This window comes from Diabrotica undecimpunctata, chromosome 2, assembly GCF_040954645.1.
Source record: "Diabrotica undecimpunctata isolate CICGRU chromosome 2, icDiaUnde3, whole genome shotgun sequence".
In the NCBI taxonomy this organism is placed as follows: domain Eukaryota; kingdom Metazoa; phylum Arthropoda; class Insecta; order Coleoptera; family Chrysomelidae; genus Diabrotica; species Diabrotica undecimpunctata.
Window position 1 is genome coordinate 5,510,147 of NC_092804.1, and position 21,600 is coordinate 5,531,746.

At 32.1% G+C, this 21,600-nt stretch overlaps 2 protein-coding genes across 2 annotated transcripts in view; one reads left to right on the forward strand and one right to left on the reverse strand.

Annotated features, from left to right (window-relative positions):
* The window catches only part of LOC140433150 (uncharacterized), a 1,089,409-nt gene that overhangs the window by 220,032 nt on the left and 847,777 nt on the right, over positions 1 to 21,600 (reverse strand). The window lies entirely within an intron of this gene.
* LOC140433051 (uncharacterized) overlaps positions 110 to 21,600 on the forward strand; it is a 77,859-nt gene continuing 56,368 nt past the window's right edge. Inside the window, exons 1-11 of the mRNA XM_072521117.1 lie at positions 110 to 360; positions 1,380 to 1,517; positions 5,741 to 5,894; positions 5,949 to 6,140; positions 7,150 to 7,328; positions 8,800 to 8,935; positions 9,825 to 9,994; positions 11,645 to 11,786; positions 15,671 to 15,812; positions 16,370 to 16,546; positions 17,632 to 18,000. Of these exons, the coding sequence (XP_072377218.1) occupies positions 151 to 360; positions 1,380 to 1,517; positions 5,741 to 5,894; positions 5,949 to 6,140; positions 7,150 to 7,328; positions 8,800 to 8,935; positions 9,825 to 9,994; positions 11,645 to 11,786; positions 15,671 to 15,812; positions 16,370 to 16,546; positions 17,632 to 18,000 (2,009 nt within the window). The 5' untranslated portion in view covers positions 110 to 150. The remainder of the gene's footprint in view (positions 361 to 1,379; positions 1,518 to 5,740; positions 5,895 to 5,948; positions 6,141 to 7,149; positions 7,329 to 8,799; positions 8,936 to 9,824; positions 9,995 to 11,644; positions 11,787 to 15,670; positions 15,813 to 16,369; positions 16,547 to 17,631; positions 18,001 to 21,600) is intronic.

Consider the following 21,600-nt stretch of genomic DNA (forward strand, 5'->3'; position numbering starts at 1 on the left):
ATAGTCATCATTATCAGAAAAAAAAATAACTAGAGATAAAGACCCTCAAAGTATTTTATTTTATCTTTTCTAAAACAAAAAAAATTATATAAACGCAAAAATTTATCAGATCTTTCTTAAATAATCGATTTTTTTTAATATAAAGTGGCCATGAACGCAATTAAAATACTACAGCTCTTTTTATTAATAGTTACTGTCAAAAAAAGTGCAACAAAAAGTTTTATAGATGATGGTACCATAGTACAACTTGAGGAAGGGAAGATCCGTGGACACATACTTAAAAGTGAAAATGGAAACGATTATTATGCTTTCCAAGAAATCCCGTATGCTGCACCACCTGTAGAGGAAAACAGATTTCAAGTAAGGGTGAAACACTTATTAAAAACTGTAACAGATTTGTTCACGAGAATTATGTTTTTATACGTCTTTAATTGTTTACTTTATTCGACGATTCAGTTCTGAAATTTAAACAATTTTAATAAAATAGAAAGAAAGTAAGTGAACGGCAACTAAGAATCTTTTTGGGTTACTGATTGATTTAAAAGTTGGCCTAATTATTGAACAAAATCGTTAAAAAGATTTGTTAAAATCATGGCAAATGGCGACCAAGAATGTTTTAAAGTTGCTGATTGGTTTAATAGATTGACCAATATTTGAACGAAATCGTTTAGTAAAGTCGGTAAAAGTAATTAGGAAATAAAGATAATAAAAGAAAGTGTCAATATTGCTTCAGAGATGTTAAAGTTTATTGGAGTAGAAGGAAAAGATGGTGAGCTACTGTGGACAAAATATAAAATGGATACGATTGAATAACGAAAATTCGGACCAACTACACTCAAAAGGAAATAAAACAGTCTCAGTCCTTTGATCTTTAATACAGCAGCAGATAAGATAAGAAATAACAGAAAGTAATCAATTTTTTTCCAAACTTATGTGGGATACAGAAATCTACAACACATAAAAATGGAAAGATTTCTATACGCTGACCATATTTTATTAATGGCAGCTACAGTATATTAATTCTAAATAAATATGTGGAAAGAAGAAGTAAAGAATTTAAAGATGAAAATTAAAAAAAAAAAGAACAAGGTAATAATAATAAATGAACGAACATCTAAATAAGAGAATCTACTGCTAAGGATAAAAACTAGAAAAAGTGATATTAGCATATTTTGGAGTAATGATTAGAAATTATGGAAAATTGCAAAATATATCATGCTATAAATAAAACAGTATTAAGAAAGAACAAAATAGAATGAAATACGCAATTACACGTGGATTGTTTACTTTATCTTACCTGTAGGTTTTAAATTTTATTCAAAAGTATTATTGATCAAATGAAGATAAGTTATTTAAATAAATACTAAATTTTTTTACAGTTGCCCAAACCGCCGAACCCTTGGACTGATGTTCTCAATACCACTAGAAATACCAAAATTTGTTATCAGGATATAACGATATACAATAACCTTGAAATCACCGAAGATTGTCTATATATCAATGTGTACACGCCAGAAGTTAGTATTTTTTATTTAAATCTAATATTGTTATTGCATATCGAGGGCCGAGAACCATAGGGTTCCAAGCAACATTTACAAAATTTTTCAGGAAACTAATTTTAAAATTTGCTGTAAAATATAACGGTTCTGACAAATATACTTTGCCAGATATGTTATATATTATTGTTTCAGGATTTGGTAATACAGTAGTTCTTAAAACAATGCTATCGTTTTTTGTAACATTTTGAAAAAATAATGTTTTTTCAAAATGTTATACTTGTACTAGGAACCTTATGGCACTGTTACTGCTGTACATGGAACCTTGTGTCCCTAAATAAATTTGAAAGTTTAAAAACATGTCATCATTATACACTGTATTGACTTTGTAGCAGTGATAACAATAATGGCCTATACAATGATGTTGAAAGAATTTTTAAAAACATAGGAAAAAGAAAATTCACGAAAAGTAGATAATTAACTTTTATTTATAAACTGTTTCGTTTGAGAAATTAAATATTTCATGCATTTCTGATCTTCCAGTATTTATACGGAAACTCAATATGCTCAAGCGTTTTCTCCGTCAGAGATTTGGGTTTTATGTTATCGGCAGGAGCTACTACCAAGTCAGCAGTGGAATTATTTATGGAAACCACTCTTTGTTTCTTTCTAGTACTGCTGGTAACTTTACTAACATTGACTGTAGAAAATTCAGCGCTGTGATCATTTAGCTTATACTGATCATTAAATATGTCTCCTTGCACAAAAAGTAGTTGACAAACTTTAGTGTAAGGTATTTTATTATATTGGTATAATGATGCTGTTTTTTTGAAGTTTTTAAAGTGTGTTGGTTTCGTAATATTCACACAGAATGGCTTTCGTCTGTTAATTTTTAACAAAAGTCTAACAAGCGCTAGTGGAGACCAAATATCAGTAACCTTCATAGCTTTTTCTATGCGAGAATGGATATAAACGACAACCTGTATGCACGAATGACCAAGTATGGAATATTTCATAGTTACTATTTGGATATTAGGATGTTTGTTCAGAAAGTCAGTGATTGCTACTGAGATCAGGGAGTTCCTATTCCGAGGAACACAACTATCACTCCATGTGATTATCTCATTCATTTCCAGATGTTTTAAAGCTATTTTCTCTACAATTTGTATTAGTTCATTATTGTATACATTTAATTTCTGTTTGTAAAACAGCACAAAGACTTTAGGTTTAGGTTAATTTACGACATTTTCCACATCAAAACATATAATGGCACAGTTTGATTTCTGCTTTTTTTGTCCTTTTCATATTCTTGGATCATTATCAATTTCTTTGTAATATGGAAGTGATATTTCTATTCCTGTTCTGCATGCATCCAGTTCTCTTTTTTGGACAATCTATAATCCTCGCATACGTCACACCTATCCGTTTTCGGTTGCAAGAACTCTAGATTATGCTCAAAATAAAAAATGTGCTTAACAACGACAGCGTTTGTGGATGTATATTATTTGCATTGCACATTTCAATGTACAAATCATACATTTTTTGAACTATAAGTGTTGAGTCTAGATATCCTCTTTTTAAATCTTTCCTACAATAACGTGCCTCTACATATGGAACAGATTGTATGTGCTGTTTTATTACTTCCTTTTCTTTGCTTGAAATGCGATCTTTGGTTCCTTTTCCTCTTTTATCAGAGTGTGGTGTGCTTGAATGACTTTTCTGTATATATACAGTATATATAAGCTTTTGGCTTTTGGCTTATGCAAAGCGTATTTAGAAAAATGGCTTGCATACTCTCAATTTTTCATTGTCTTTTTCGAAGTAATACTCAAATAAAAAAGATTTGTATTTTGTTTCAGTACTGCGTTTCTTCTTAAGGCTGTTTTAGCAGTCCAAGCACACTGCGATTTGAAATGGGCGTATCACTTACTTTTCTACACTGCTTACGCGAGACCATCTTTACTCAGTGCCGCCGGCCGACGGGTAGTTTAATGAAAACAAATACATTATTCTCCATTCAAATTAGTTTTAACACGAACTAACTGACCGTACGTTCATGAGATTTGACGTCACGAAGGCGATAACGATGAAACTAAGCGCCAATGATGAGTAACACGTTTCACTATTAGATTTCAGTATTTTTTAGCAATTTTCTTTAAAGTTGGAACACGCTTTTCTCGATTATTACTGGACACAGAAAGGTGAAACAAAAATCGACGATTACAGAAAAAAAAAACTCTTTCGAGTGATGGGCGTAAAAAGTTTGGTTATAATAGAACGTTAAACAGTATATTCCAATTTTTCAACAGAAGTTTCAAAAAAATAAAAAAAGTAAAACCATCAGTTTAAAGGCAATATAATTTCAAATAACGTGTCTAAATTTCGAGACATTTTGTCGGTAAATAACAGAGAAAACACTGTCCCTAGGTTTTGGTGCACCGATAAAACAGCCTTAATTAAAATTCTCTTGTCGTAAAACGTGTCCCGTTTTACGTTTTGTTAGGTTTTTTTTTATATATTTTGCAATAACTTTTTGTTCATAATCTTGTAAGAAGGTAAGAATTTCCTTGCAAGGGACAATAAAATCTAGTTCCAAATTTAATATTACTTATTGAACTTAAACCCAAGAAATACTAATTTTGTACTATATTTATTATATATATATATATATATATATATATATATATATATATATATATATATATATATATATATATATATATATATATATATATATATATATATATATATATATATATATATATATATATATATATATGTTAATGTGATATTAAAAGTCAGAGGTTCGATAAGCAATTAATTAGCTAATTAATTAATTAATTAAACTTATTTAAATGATGCAATTATGATTTTATCACACTATTTAATTCTCTTATCTCAGGGTTATATTCGTGCTTCAATATCTATGCTTTACATATGATAGGTAAGGTCTAGAGAATACCGGAATAATAAAAAACATCTAATGATACAAATTATATATTTAAATAAAATTCACACTCAAATATCTTAAACAAAAAATATCTCATACAATGATTATCAAAATTTTGTTCTACGTACGTGAACCTTCATAAATTAATGTTATATACTATATAAATTAAAATTTCAAATCAACATTGTTGTTTTATATCTCCTGATTAATATTTCTATCTTTTCTGAAGCAATTAAAAGAAAAAACTTTGTTGATAAAGAAAAACTGACGAATGGTAAAAAAAACTATCTCTCTGAAGATGAGTTGTCCAAATCCTTTTTCCTGGTAGCCTACACTATCTATTCTTCGCAGTTCCCTAGGTAATCAGCAATCTTACAACAAATTATTGCGAGCCTCTCGTCTTCAATGATCTCCTTCAGATGCACGTATCGTTCAAAAGACGCTAGCCTCTTCTCCTCTCGATAAACTGAATCTCTCGTTCCGGCCTGAACAGTGACTCTTGGAATATATAAGTAGAAAAGTATGACTTACAATATTTTACTGGATCAACTTTCATCAGGATACACTTAGTCCACGAAAACTCACAAACATTCACTTCTAATGCTTACTATTACTTGGGAACCGCCAAAGAACAACGACTGTTTGCCTTGCACCCTTGGAAAACAACTGATTATCTTTTCCCCCTCAAAAATCTAGCTAAACTCTCATTCCTACATAGCTATCCCACCTTTTTTTATCTCCTCCAATCAAAGCTCGTCATACGTATCCCCATCTACCATTTAAATAACAAACAAACAATTTTACCTACAATTATAAATTTCCTAAAAACTATTAACATGCTAATCGGTTTCTACAAATTCTTAAGAACTAACGGAGAAATATAATTTCTAAATACTACCCTATTGTTTTATTCACTGTACAAGTCCATTTGGAAAACTCGGTCGCATTGTTCATTTCACTACGTTCACTCAAATATATTTTACAAAGAAAATAATTTATGCATATCTTTAAATTTTGTTTACTACAGGTAATCCAAAGATAATGGACTTTCATTTCTTCGGAATATCTTTTATAGTTTATCAGTTGAAATATTTTGAATTATTACATTTTATACTTTGAAATATATTAAGAGCAAACCAATATTATTTTCAATTTTACATAGCATAACAATATATATATATATATATATATATATATATATATATATATATATATATATATATATATATATATATATATATATATATATATATATATGTATATTTAAATTAAAGGACACAAATTTTATTTATAGAAACCAGGCAGCAACAATCTCCTTCCAGTTTTGTTATGGATCCACGGAGGAGCATTTGCCTTGGGAGCCGGTACATTTGAGTATGTTGGACCGAAATATGTAATGGATACTGGTATTGTCGTTGTGACTTTTAACTACAGACTTGGTTCTTTTGGTAACTACCGCTTGTTTGCAAATATGATATCTATTATTGTAAAAAAATTTCTAGGTTTTATTGGCACCAACGATGGAGTTATTCCCTTAAATAATGGACTTAAAGATCAGAGGTTTGCTATAGAATGGGTAAATAAGAATATTCATTTGTTTGGTGGAAATCCCGATCATGTAACTTTAGCGGGTCAAAGTGCAGGATCCATGTCGATTGGATATCATCTTATAGGACCGTGGGAAAACGACAAACGTAAGTAACTACACTTTATAGAAATAAATACTAGCAAAGGAATATTATAAAATTGTTAAAGTTTTAAGGTAGGTCTGGCTAAGGTACGTTCCTATCGAAAGTATAAAAAACTACATACAGTCTATTATAAACTCTACTAATTGACTTCAAAGGCCATATCAATACAAAAATATAGTGATTTGTACTATAAAAAAATTAAATATATCTATTACTTTATACCTTTATGGACATAAGCTTCCCTGAAAGCTTTTATTGATCTCTATATTATACGCTTTGTATGTATACGTCGCCAATGTACTAGTTACGGAGATGTTAAACAAGAAGTACGACAACGAAGCTTAACAGCAAGTAAAGCAGCGGGATCTCTTATTGACATAATCTGGAAGAACAAACACCTAAGACAACACAAAAAACAAGAATATATAAAGCAGCAATTGGACCTATAATAACATACACGACGGAGACAAGACCTGACACATCTAAAACGAGACGACTACTAGAAAGAACAGAGATGAAAATACTCCGACGAGTATCAGGGAAAAGTCTGTTGGATAGGGCCAGAAGCAAAAACATAAGAAGAGCATGCAATATAGAAGACATAAATAGATGGGTGACAAAAGGAAAATGGAACTGGAACGAAGACATCATTGGAATGGCAGAGTAAGTATTGGCAGACCAAGAAAAAGATGGTGCGATAATTTAAACAATTTATAAGGCTAATAATGAGGAAGAAACAGGCTTTAAAGCCTACATATAAGAAGGAAGAAGAAAAAGAAGATGTCACCAACGATCGGTTCATTTTTTCAAAGGAAGTTTTCCAACTCTGGAGGCATTTTGTCTACTTTAGTATAATTATTCTTTCCACAGCATACCTTGCAATTGTTACCCTTTTTTAAATTACTTTTTATTTTGAACAAATTTATTATTAGTTTCACTATCTTTTAATGTCATAATTGTATACAGAATTTTGTCTTCTGATAGTTATTTATCTCACTAACTTTGTTTGCAGAATTGTTTCATGCTGCAATAATGCAAAGTGGAAGCCCAGTCGCCGGTTGGTTCACACAGGATAATGAAACCAACACAGCCTTAGGACTTGGTAGGTCGGTGGATCCTCACTTTACATCTAACGATACAGAGGAGTTGCTAAAAGTACTACAAAAAGCAGAGGCATGGAATATTCAAAACGTAAGTTACTGAATTATACAAGCTGACAATATGAAAGGACACCTGGGGTATCATCTGATGCTTTATACATAGAAAGTACCCCAGAGAGAATTGTAAGAAACCAAATTGATTTTACTAACATAAACAACAGATTTCGGAATTCTATCATTTCAACAACAACATATCCAGACGCTGATTCTTCTTTTTCTTAACATGCCATACACCAAAGTGCGTAGGCGACTATCTCATTACTAAAATTCTGTTCTTGGCGGCGTGACACAGCTCGCCTGTATTGTGTATTCCTGTCCATTCTTTAATATTCCTTAACCAGGATAATTGTTTGCGGCCGGCTCCTCTCCTACCTTCGATCTTCCCTTGTAGGATTAACTGTGGTATTTCATATTTTGCTCCTCTCAATATGATAGATAGATAGATAGATAGAACGTTTATTGACCACTTTACATAAAGTTTGAAGTCCGTATAAAAAATACAATAAAAGATATAATAATGTAAACTTAAAATTAACTTAACCATATTATCTAAAGTAATATACATATGTAAGTATTAGCAGAAGAATTAAAATTAAAAATTTAAGATAAAAAAATCTCTAACCAAAAAAAAAACAAACCTAAACTGTCACATAAAAAATCTTTGAAATATGGAAGTAACAAAAATGTGCAAATAATTAAGAATATTCCCGAATCGATGACTAAATAAACTAATACATAAAACTTAGTACATTTTAATAGCAATAATACAATGTGATATGTAGATAGTAAATCGACAGTATTCTGACCAAACTGGGTAGGTACACGTTATAAAGGTGTATTGAGGTATTCTGTCTTTGAGTAAAAACAATATGTTAAAAAATGTGCCCAAGGTAACCAATCTTGCGTTTTTTAATTAATTCAAAGAGTTCTCTTTCCACGCCGGCTCTCTTAAGGACGTAATCGTTTCGAACTCTATCCGAACTCTATCAGACGCTGATTGGGTAGTTGCAAATTTCAACATACGACTCAAAAAAATCATAAGAAAATAAGGCCCACAGACTTCTGTCTCTGGTCTATCGAATCGTGCATAGATCTCTTTTAACTTCCTGTAATCTGGTCAATTCATCTCGCTCGATGGAGAACTTTCGTCATTTCGGTGTTCTACTTTCATTTGAATGTTGAGTGTCAGTAGCAGAACATTTCAGTGACGTCTGGCTTCTTCACTTCTGATTACCATAATGTTGAACATTCGTATCCATATGTCAATACTGGAAATATTATTGTTACTTTTATTGGTTTTACTATTTTTCTTATTTCATCCATGATCAGGTTGAATAATAGAGAGCTCAGAGAATCTTCCTGGCTTATCCCATTGCTAGCTTTAATTGGATCGGTTAGTGATTTCATTACTTTTACTTTTATTGTGTTGTTTTAGTAGATATGTTCAATCATTTTGATTTGTATTAGACAGAATAATATCAAAAGTATTATTTAATTTATAGGCACGAGCCAAAAGTGGAGTATCCACCGAACCGGAAGGACCGTTTTCATATGGTGGTTTTCCGGCATTTTTTGGTGGAAATTATAAAAGTGTACCAGTTCTTATTGGATTCAATTCAGAGGAAGCCGCACCTCAAGGTAAGAAAACTCGTTTAACACTATTTTGAACAGGAAGGTTAGGACCAAAGCTAGTGACATGTGTCAGCATTGGGATAAATATTAGTTTAAGGCAAAGGATAAAACATAAAATTTATTCTGCATCTAATTATATGTTTGCGCTATACAGTGTTGCCAAATTTTTTTTGTATAATGTATACGAATGTAATATAAAAATATGTCATCATCATCATCATATAACAGGGGTCCTACGGCGATTGCCGCTTCCCGCATTTCAGCCTCCATCTTTTCCTATCTCTCCAATCTCCCTCTTCTAAGCCTCTAGATTGCATTTTTTTTGTAATTTCTCTTCTCCAGGAATTTGGTGATCTTCCCCTTTTCCTTCTTTCTGGCGGAACATACATTAAGGCTTTCTTTGGCCACCGCTCCTCCTTCATTCTCATCACGTGACCATACCATTGTAATTGCCTTCCTTGTATTTTATCTGAAAGAGTATCTCTATTTCCTGTACGGTTTCGTATTTCCTCATTCCTGATTCTTTCCATTCTCGATACTCGACATGACCTTCTAAGATAATCCATTTCCACAACGTCTACTTTATCTCGTTCATTCTTTGTCATCGTCAACATTCGGCACCATATGTGGTACTCCATTACTCCATTAGGCGTCTTCCCCATGACGCCTAATGGAGTAATCTAAAAATCTATAGCATGGTAGATATGGTAAAGGTATTAACATTCTTTCAAATTCTTGTGTATTTCTGCACATCCAATACGGTATAACTATCTTTAATACTAAGTTCGGTAACAACACCGGTCAAGCAATGTAAAAGAAAGTATAAATTAAGTCAAACTATCTAATAAGAGAAAAGTTAAAAGTAACACTCACCTAAGTAAGTTAATATTTTCAGCTATAATAAAAGACGTATTCACAATAGGATCTGTGGATAGAAATCCAAGCCAACTCATTGATAGCAGAATAAATATGTCACCCGAAGATAGAGCAATTGCTGGTACTTTAATAAAACAATTATATACAAGTAATACCAGTTTTATGGAGGATTTCGGCGGGTATATAAGGGTAAGAATAATTATAATATTTAGGTAATTTTAGTTTGTAGGTAGATTGAGCAGGTTACAAACTGCTAAACTTAGTCCCAAGACCGGAAAAAGGAGAAAGGCTAAGACACAAGTAGATGACCTCTTCTGGTAAAAAGAAACATTGCCACAACAATACCCAATCTCGGATAAGGACTAAAAAATGAAGAAAAGTGATGCAAAAGGAAGTGGATAGCGAATGTAGGTATTTGGAACGTACGGGAATATCTAAATGGGGTTATTCACCAACTTAAACAACAAACAATGGATCTACTAGTAATAAAGGGAACCAAAAAAAAGCAACAATCTTTGTGGAAAGCAATCTCTGAAAGAATAATTAAGATGAATGTGTGTATGTTTGCCACCCTTAAGACAACGAGAAATAATAAAAAATATAAAAAGATCCATTGGTGGAATGACGATGCTAAAAAATGTAGAAGAATAATTATTAACGGAGCAGTAAAGAAATTTTAGGGATGAAAGTACCAAAAATGCCTTTTTGAATGAAAAAATTAATCTTTAAAATAACACGGCATTGGAAAAAAACAGCTACGGAATTCGCGAAAAAACCTAACGTGATATACCAAAACGGAATTAATTTTTGGATTCAGCGCATCATAGACTATATAAATCAGTTAAAATTAACCAAAACACCTTTTTAATTTTTTTTTCTTATCTGTGTTGTTTACTAAATAATGTTATGCATTTAAGTGGGTTGATACATGCTTCTGATGTTCTGCGTGCTTATTTTCATGTTATACAATTTTGTATTGGTTGATGATTAAAAAACATCGCAGTGATATACTGGTGACCTTAGTACTATGGCATTATAAATTCTACCGAAAATCTACACATACCGACAGACACCTACATGTCGATTCACATTACCATCCTGCACAATTACATTCAGCCAATAAAACTCTGATGACACGATCCGAAAAACTGACAGATGAAGAACATAAAAATAAAGAAATGCATAATGTGAAAACAGCGCTAAGAAAAAACGGTTTTTCAACATATACCATTTAAAATGCTCATAATGCTCAAAAAAGAAATAAGGATCCAACAGAAGAGGAAAAACCTATTACAAAAGCCATTCTACCATATGTAAAGAGTATAACAGAGAAAATAGGGAAAGTGCTAAGAAAACACAAAATAACGTTAGAAAATTAAGGAGTATACGAGATTCCATGTGGAGACTGAGACAAATCGTACATCGGATAGACCAACCGAAGAATTAATGTTAGACGAGAAGAACATCGAAATGCCATCGACAGGAGAGAAAAAACAACGTCGTTCCTTGCCCAACATCTCAAACACAGGGCATACAATAAATTGAAATTAAAAGAAAACGCGAAATCAGCGACTTGATAATGGCAAGAGAGACCTGGCCGGAAAGTCGTCAAAATAAAGCTATATATGTATATAATAAAATAATTAAAGTCACTTTAAATTCTTCTCTGAAAAGGTTTATACGTTTTTTTATGTTTACAAGACATTTCTTTCAATAGTCAAGATAAAAGTAAGTCATCAAGTAAAGTTCACTAAGTGTATTAAAGCTAAATATAATCTATTTCTCCAAAAATTCTGTATATCGAAGTGAAAAATAAAATAACAGATATAGTTTTTGTAGCATACCAGTGACCAGTTATTTGTGAATGGAATATGTAAACAAGTTGAATTAGCGTCTCCCAATGTGCCAAACTATTTGTATCAATTTGCTTATAAGGGAGAATTAGGCGGAGAGATGTGGCTCTTACCATTTTTGCCACCAGGTAAAAAATTACTTTGTACTTTATATGTAGAATGTAGAGTTTTAGAATCAAAACAAAATATATAAAAAGAATCTTTACTAAATTATATGTACAGGTTCTATATCCTATCTTAAAAGCTTTTTGAAGTCATTATGACATCATTTATTATATTTTTGTTTGATTTAAAATTTGTTTGACTTATTTTGGTAGTTTCTCTAAAATTTCTCTTGTGAATGATATAATATTAGTAATTAATCATTTTTAAAACACCTTTTTAATGTAATGTACCGCGTAATGTACCATTCGTTGTTTTGCTAATAAATACCTCTATAATTAGAGGAACAAAATATGTTTCCTTTTGCCACTTTTAAAAGGCGATTACAAATGTTTAACAGTGAAATTTAGATATTTCTGCTAGTTTACTTTTTGATTTAGCTTATTTGTTTCTAACTACAGACTGCATTGCTTTACTTCTTACTTCCTTGGTTATATGTTGTTTCCTTATGTTTAAGTTCTATTTTCTCCATTAACCCTTTTAATTCCAGAAGAAATTATAATTTGTCGACCTTAAAGTCCCACTGGTACACGTCAGAAGTAGTAGTCTAGCCTAATCAACGCGAATTCATTGGTTGTAAGTACTGTCAGGTGATGTGCAGTGCGAATTCTTTATTTGTTTGGATCATTGTTATGATAATTAGGGCTGTCTATTAGTGCTTCTTACAAGTGTATTTTTTATTGTTGAAATAACGCCTACAGCGTTTTGTTTATAAAAAATGGCAGGATAAGTAAGATAATGAGCTGGATATTCTTACTGGTAGAATAGGTTTACAAAATAAATTGAGAATAAGAGTAAAATAATAAAGATCCTAAATCAGCTCCTGATGACCAATCTACGAACGACAAAATCAGGAAGCTAATACGAACATCAAGATCAAGACCTGATAACTACATGAAACCTGAATGTCCAGAAAGAAAATGGAATAAACACAGGACTTACTCAATATACAGAAGCTGCCTGTTTTTGGGAAGAAGTTCATTTTAGAACATGTGAGACCGCTTTAATTATTTTTGTTAAGCTTTTAGATAAAAGCATAGAAGATATAACTTATCAGAGTAACCTCTATGTTACATAAAAGGGAAAATAACTGAATATGTCCAAGGAAGAACTCTTGGCATTTATCGGGATAAACTTTTTATTGGGCTACTATATAGTTCCTGGAGTACGAAATCCTCGTCAAGTCACGAGGATATATCTGTTCCATTTGTTGCAATACCTATGCCAAGAAATAGGTTTCAGATCATTTTAAGATTTTTGCATGTAAACGACAACTCGCTAACCTTTGCTGGATTGTCCAAATTCTCAATTTGGTAATTATTGTGGTGGACATAAAATGTGTGTGGACGAGTCGGTTGTAAAATTTAAAGGCTGATCATCTATTAAACAATATAATCCGATGAAACCGATAAAAAGATGGTATAAGCTCTGGTGTTACTGTGACGTGAATGGCTTTGTAAAACAATTTCAAGTATATCAAGTCAAAGACAAAAAAATTCAAGAGACATATCTCAAATATAATTCAGGTGAACGAATTGTCGAGTTATCTATGAGAAAAACAGACTGGGTAAAAAATAAATTTTTTTTTTTTGATAACTTTTACACCACTATAAAACTACTAAAGAAATTGAAAACTGAAATTATTTTAGACTTTGACTACCGTGTTTTTAATACAGAAGTTTCTATTTTAAAGTGAAAGGATAATTGCATAGTCACCACTGCTTCATACTTTCTTGGGAGTGAATCAACCATATTGAAACGAAAACAACGTGAAGGCAAAGGTATCAACATCCCAGCACCCCTAATAAAAAAAGATTATAACGAATCTATGGGCAGTGTAGACCATCACGACTAAGGAAATGTTACGGTTTGGACAGAAGATAATTTAAGATTTAAGACTAATAAATGGTGGCATCGACTTTTTTGTGCATGACCAGAAATAAACTTTGTAAATAGTTTCGTTATAGCTAAAAAAAATATTAGAGCAACCTCCATAGAATTTGTTGGATTTTCGTAGAGACCTTACTAGTAGCCTCTGTTTTGCTTCCACGCACAGAACAAACAAGACCCCAAAAGGAAAAAACGACGGCATAATTTTAGCGTTTCTTCGGAAATGAGATTGTCCTATAGAGGAAATCCCTGGCCAAAATTTGTTGATCGAAGAGGAGATGTGAAGTTTTGTCGTATGAACTAATAGAATCTAAACCGATGTCAATTTGGTCTTTATGTAAAGTTTTTCTATGTATTAATCAAAATAAGAACTGTTTAATAAAATATCATAAGATAAATAACTGAAATATAGTTACCATAATATACCTCAATATTTTTTTCACTCTGAATTTATCCCAGTGGTACTTTTCAGTACCATATTGTTTAAGTAACAACAGAACATTAATTATGAAAATTAAATTGTTTAAAATTTATTAAAAAATGTTTATAGGATCTTCTATTTATGGAAAAAGTATTATTTTTATGATATAAATATCTGGGATATAAGAATAGTTCCGGTTACTGGTACTTCTAAGTTCCTCTGGGACTGAAAGGGTTAAGTAGTGCACTAAAGTGTTTTTGCTATCTTTTGATGAGTATTATTTAGATTCTTAATTAGCCTTGCTCATGTTTATTTTTTTACCTCCTAAATTTAATTGTAAAACTCTTTTTTTTAGTAAATATATTTTAATATTGCTTCTAGTTTTTCCAGTTTTTATTCTTAGATACGTCTTATTCTTCTCTACACTTGCCCATTGGCGCTCCTCATCAAACCTATTTATTTCACCACGCTTGGTATACCGCACTTCTTTTGCTGTCTTTTAAATTAACGTTTTTAGAAACTTTCAGTTTGTTTTAAACTCAGTGAGATACGTGGGACCTGCTAGTTTGTGTTAGTTTATAATCTAAGCATATTGAAAAGCTTCTTACAGTGTTTGCACCATACCTAAATATGTTTTAGATTCTTCTTCTTGATGTGCCTATTCGTTACGAATGTTATCGATCATCATGGCAATCTTTATCTTATCTGCAGCAGCGTGGAAAAGCTGCACAGATGTTGTATTGGACCAGATTCTGAGGTTCTTTAACTAAGATATTCTTCGTCTTCCTGGACCTCGTTTCCCAAATATTTTTTCTTGCAGGATGGCTTTAAGGAGAGCATATCTTGATTCATTTCGCATAATATGTCCGAAGAACTGTTTTCGATTAGTACTTTAATTTTTTGAACTCTTTAAAGTAGTTGTTCTTAAATTTTTGATTTCAAATTTTATAATAGAATTTTTATACAATTAGGCTTCCAACAGTTTCCAGATGAGTAAAAAGTACAATTGTATTATAAAAAGACATCATGTGGTATAGAAGGGATGTTAGAGGGCATATACACTATTTTTCAGTACTTCCATTTAACAATATATTTATTTCTGTCTTTACAATATCAGCCATAAACAATTATAATATTGACCTACGTTAACTGTTGTGAAACAGTATTCTAATATCTATAATGACTAATTATAATTGACTGCGCTCTATTCTAATATATTTCTACGATCCCATTTGTACCATATTTATACCTATAAATATTGTTTATGGACCGGAGCCACGGTCTAGACCACCAATAAGTACTTTTAGCTGGGGTCAAGAGATTAATTATTGTTAAACATATTAATCGTGAAGTCTTTCTATCATAATTTAAGAAAAGTTTCCGTTTTAATACTTAGTGGTTAAAACCCTTTACACAATCAATACTTTACGTTTGATTTATTTTTTTTTTAAATCACACCAATAAAATAAAGTAGAATCATTAAGTTCGACTGAAAATTTGCCAAAACATTTTTTTTTTAATTCCGTTTTTATTCTTTAGATGTAGAAACAGTTGCCCATGTTGAAGATACTCACTATATGTGGGAAGATGGAAGTAACACTGATCTTAGTAAATTTCCAGAATCAGATCAGCTTGTTCTTCACAAGTACGTTAAACTGTGGACTAATTTTGTCAAATTTTAGTAAGTATGCTCTATTTTATATTGTAGAGTTAAAAACTATGTACTGCTTTATTTAGTTTTTGAATAAACTTGTACTCTGACATATAATTCTGGGAAAAAATGGCATTAAAAAAACCAATCGGATTATATGTATACGAAGCAAAAATATTAAAGCAATTGTTCATAAAAATGATTTTCAAAAGCGATGAAAAAAGTTCTTTGACAGTATAATCATTATTCTGGCTTTCCATCCCATATCTTCCTCTTTCTCATATCTTTATCGATCTTATCAAGGAACCTTGCTCTGGGTCTTCCTCTTCTCTAACCAATGGGTCTATCAAGGAGCGTTTTTCTAGCTGGATCGTTTTGTTCCATCCGCATTACATGTCCTATCTACCTCAGTCGACTTATCTTAATTTTTAATATTTTTATTACATAAATTTAAACTTTAAAAAGAATGGAACAAAAAAAATGCTACAAGAAGATAAAAACTTGGGACGCCAACTCGGTGTAGGGATGAAGAGAATAATAAGATATCATACTATGTAAACATAATTTTAAAATATTTTACTTTTTAGCAACCCAACACCGGAAATCGATCCATTTTTGGATAACGTCATCTGGCAATCATCCGAACCAAATTCGTTAAGATTTCTAAATATTAATGGAACTTTAAGTATGCAAGAAAATCCAAGACAGTACAAAGCCGTTAACGAGATTATGGAAATGTATATGCAACCACCTTTTGTATTGTTTAACTAAATAAATTCAAATATTTTTTATGCAAAATAGTTTATTATTTTTTTTTATTTTTGAGAGGTCACAGAAGGTAAATGCATCCTGTTGATTGGTTACTGTTTTAAATTCATTTTACATTCACATTAGTTTCGTTAACACGTTAAGCCCCCCCACGGGATTCGAAAATCTCGTCCCACCTGCCAAACTTATATTATTCACTTATTGAATTGTTTTTAGCCTCAGTTTAATTATTTCATATTACATTATGGGGTATTTTATATATTTTTTAACTGTTTTCTGAGGTACACCGAACACAATTTGCATCCTAGGACCACGAGACATATTATTTGTGTCGCATTTTATAATAATAATATAACTATCGCAATTCCACTTACTCCCACTCAAGTGAATATCCAGAATTGGTTTTAAAAAATGGGGGTCTTCCCACTCAACCGTAATTTGTTCGAAAAAATTAATTTTCCGTCATCGTTCGCGACAGACAGGCCTAATCCAAATGTTACTGAAAAAGTGCGCGTTTCTAATCAACATAAATCAACATCGACAAGGAAACTAAGTTCCTGTAGCTGACTGTATATCATGTATCACAAAAAATTTAAGTAAAAATCCTTTATAAAAGGTATATAAATTAAAAAACCCAAACGGGCTATGTCATGAAGACAAAACGTTTTCGGAAACCATGTTCCATCATCAGTGTCTAGGTGTACATGTTTTGAGCCACTAAATATCAGGGTAAAAACCCGTTAAAATTTAATTGCCATCATCAAGAACTCGTAGACACTTCGTTTCAGGACCAGCAACTTCATGTGGAGCATTACGTCGCCATGTTATCATATCCACTGGTAACTCTAACATCTTAAAATATAATACCAAATAATGTAAACCAAATTGTAACAGATAAATTTTAACGGGTTTTTACCCTGATATTAAGTGGCTCAAAACATGTACACCTAGATATTGATGATGGAACATGGTTTCCGAAAACGTTTTGTCTTCATGACATAGCACGTTTGGATTTTTTAGTTTATATACCTTTTATAAAGGGATTTTTACTTAAATGTTTTATAAATCAACATAACATAAGACTTGCGCCTGATGACGAATCCCTATCACTATACCCTTCGTTATTAAATGAGGATCCACCTTCATTCAGCGCAGTAATCCCAGCTGAGCCTGAAAATAGAGCATCAACTAAACAGGCTTCATCGCAGTTATTTACTAACAGTGATTCAAATATGCTAGTACGTCTAGCCAATCCTAAAACCGAAACATTCATTGACCATCATATGCTTACACGACTTGAAATCGCTGCGCTCCTAGCAACAAAAACACAACCTAGACAAACACCTCTAGAAGCTAGCCAAGAATTGCAAGCTGGAACAAGAAATCTGGAATCAGACATCTTTCTCTGCGATGCTGCTTTGCATCAGCAATCAGAACTGTCTACAAGCAAGTAGTCTGTGTTCTCGCCTGAAACCTTCTTCTTACCCTCAAGATTCATCTAGAAAACTTCTTCTTCTTGTAGTTCCTTCTCCTATCGGAGGTTGGCTATTATCACAGCTATCCGTTCCTTATTGGCGGCTGCTCTAAAAAGATCTACTGAGCTGCAACTTGTAGCGTGCAAATCCGCTACTTTTTAGAATCAATTTTCAAATACCCACATTGCAGTAGAGGTCCTCTCATTTAGCCGTGTTTATTTTCATTTTAGAAAATATTTGTTAGTTGGTCCATCTACATTTTGTGTCCGCCCGGTATAATACATTTTCAATTTTATAATGCACATAGTGAGACCCGATTCGGATTTCAAAAGGTATTTCCATTATCCCAAATAGTATTTATTGAGAAAATACTATTGCCATTTTCATTTTGAATCCCTACATTATTTCCCGTAAAATAGTCATTCTTATACGATATTTTATTCCGAAGCAAAATTATTTATCAAGTCGTTAATTTTTTGTAATTTTAAAACATTCAAAGTTTGGCAGTCTCAATAGAAATTTCTGCTTCCTTATCAGCTAATACTGACCTTCAGGTAATTTCTTTTGCTGTTATAAATACCACGCTGGTCCCATTGAGTGGATTTTCTATCGATTCCAGTCGCCAAGTAGGTGTAACGAAAATACGTTCCTAGTTGGCACCCAGGAGAAGGGCGTGGCCCTGATATTACGATGTTTCGTTACCAGAAATAATATATAGTAACAGTTCCCCAGAAATAAAGGAAATAATATATAGTAGCAGTTGCCCAAAAATAAAGGAAATATGTAATAGGTACCAGTTCCCAGAAATAAAGGAAATATAATATATGTAATAGCAGTTCTCCAGATGGATTCATCCTTTTAAAACCCAGCAGTTTCACAAACAACAGTTCGAGAGACAATAAATGAAAACTACCAACTGACGCCTCACGAAGAAGATCTTGAGCTGTAGATAACCCAGGACAGCACCGGAAGAAGCCCGCAGACCACAAGCTAAGTTTTTTTAATGGAATTTTGTACTTGCCTGTCAACAAGGATAGATTATTTTGTATACAGTAACTTCAATGAATACTAAAATGTAGATCCTTATTGTTACTAATAAAATGAGAGAATAAAGCATTTATACCGAAGTTCATTTCTTTTACTGATAGTGTACCGTATGCATAGGGAATGCAGAGGAGTGGAATAAAAGGACCCACAAAAGTCTCATGCTCGCCGCGTTGATGTTGGCGATGTTATCTTGAATTTGTTTCTTGGTCAGTGTTGGCATTATGAAATAAGTTCAATATTTCATCATCAACATGAATACGACAAACTATACCAGTCTCTTAGGTTTCTCAGCCAGGAAATTTTTCGTCTTCCTATTGATCTTTTACTCTTGATTTTACCTTGCATTATGAGCATTAATATCTCATATTTCGCACCTCTGGCAATTTGGCCTAAATATTCCAGCTTTCTTGTTTTGATGTGCTTTATGACCTCGCAATCCTTTTGTAGCCTTCTTATCACTTTTGCGTTTGTAACTCGTTGGGTAAAAAACTAAAAAACAAAATTCAAAAAACCAAATAAGTATTTTATGCATATGTATTTTATGTATTTAGTGTGACGTATTTGACAGAAAACTAGGAGAAACAATAACTTGTTTGAATATCTAAGAAATGAGATTAGAGATATGAAAAACTGTTTCTAGTGTTTGTGTTTGTGGTTTCACGTTATTTATTATTCCTTTGTATATATCTTTTTAAGATAATCAGTCCGTGCACCCATGTGCTTCAGTTCTATTAATTCCTTCATTTCCGCTCTTTAATCGCTTAAAACGCCACATTACTTTTGTAAATCATAAAAATCGTGCTCCGGTTGTTTTGAGAACCGTGTCCAGTGCTCGTTTTTAATTCTTCTTACAAATGCAGTTTAAAGTACATTATAAAACTAACCCTACCAATTGTCCTGAAACGAACGTTTTCAATGTCGTTCAAACCGAGTACAGAGGGAACGTAGCCAAGCAAAATAGAGTTATTGGAAAAGAAGATTCGATTACTGCATTTTACAGCTGCAACATTTGAAAACTGCTAGCTGAGTTCGATTTCCTTTCAAATTTTATTGCAACCGGCTACGTAATGCGCCAACCTGAGTTGCAATATCTGAGATTATTGAGGTTATTGTAATTGTAAATATAATCGAAGCGCGTGATATTTTATAGCTTTATGAAAACAAATTTAGTTTTACGTTCGGGTGTGATTGAGGTGGGAAAACTATTTTTATTGTTTAATTATAATAAAGCAAAATTGTTTTGGATACTAGATAAAGGTTGTCTCCTCATTGCCTTTCGTGTTTTTTGGAGTTTTTTTAATGGACTAGTGATTGAAAATTTTATAGGTAAAATAGGTAAAAATAAAAAAAGAAACAAAAAATCTTAATAGCAATTGATTTTATTTTAAATGGAATATCCGGTATGGGGCTCTATAAAATTTAGACCATCATCAGGTCTCCAAGTCTTGCAAAGGTCCTGAAGAGAGGAAAATTTTCCTAAAGAATGGAAAAGGTGACTTTTACTAATAATAAAGATTCCTAAAAAGGGTGACAAAAGATATTGAGAAAACTTGAGAGGAATTCCATTTCTGAATACCATAAATACATTAACGGCAATAACAACCGATTGACAAACAGTGTAAAACTAGTGTTAAGGAAGGAAAAACCCGGCATGCCCTGTTTTTTTGTGTTATCTCGATGTCTGAGTTTATCTATAAGTTCTTGTTCTTTTGCTTCTCTTATTTCTTCTAATATGCTTATTGATGGACCTATATCTGTGCGTATCATTATCTGTTTTGCTCTTTTGGTCTTTCTTATAATAATTGCAGGATCTTATTAGTTATCCAAGAATTCTCTTTGTCTGTATTTGGTATCAGTATTTCCTTCTTTTAAAAATATTGGGATGCAAAAAACGGGGAGTAGCGCAGAAGGAACATGTCATTTGGATCGTTGGAACCTGGAACATGAAGAGCATAAATGGTAAAGAAATTGATATAAGGCAGCACAATTAAGTAGGTATACTAACATTATACGGGACCAAGAAAAAAGGACAAGGAATAGTAAAAATGCAAAATAGTCGTACCTTAGTATATAGTGGAGTATCAGCAGACTGAAAAGTAACTGCAGGTATACTTTAGACAATACATAAAAGACTGAAAATAATATATACTTCTGGAAAGCCTGATCAGAGAGAATGTTACTAATAAAAATGAATGATAGTGAGAACAGCTGTTCATTACTTCAAAATATAATGCAAGGAAAAATAGAAGGAAAAAGGAATCCAGGCCGTAGAAGAATGTCATGGTTGCATAATTTGAAGGAGTGGTTTGGCTGTACCACTAATGAACTGTAAACAAGGTCAGGATAGCCTTGATGATTTCCAATTTCCGATAGAAGTGGCACAAGAAGAAGAAGAAGAGAGCAGCTGTAATAAAACTATTACAGAAGTATATGGACCAAACGAAGAAGATAATGCTCAAAGCAAAGATACATTTTGGGGAAAGTTAACGTTTGCAACAGAAGCCGCAAAAGGAGAAATATACATTGCA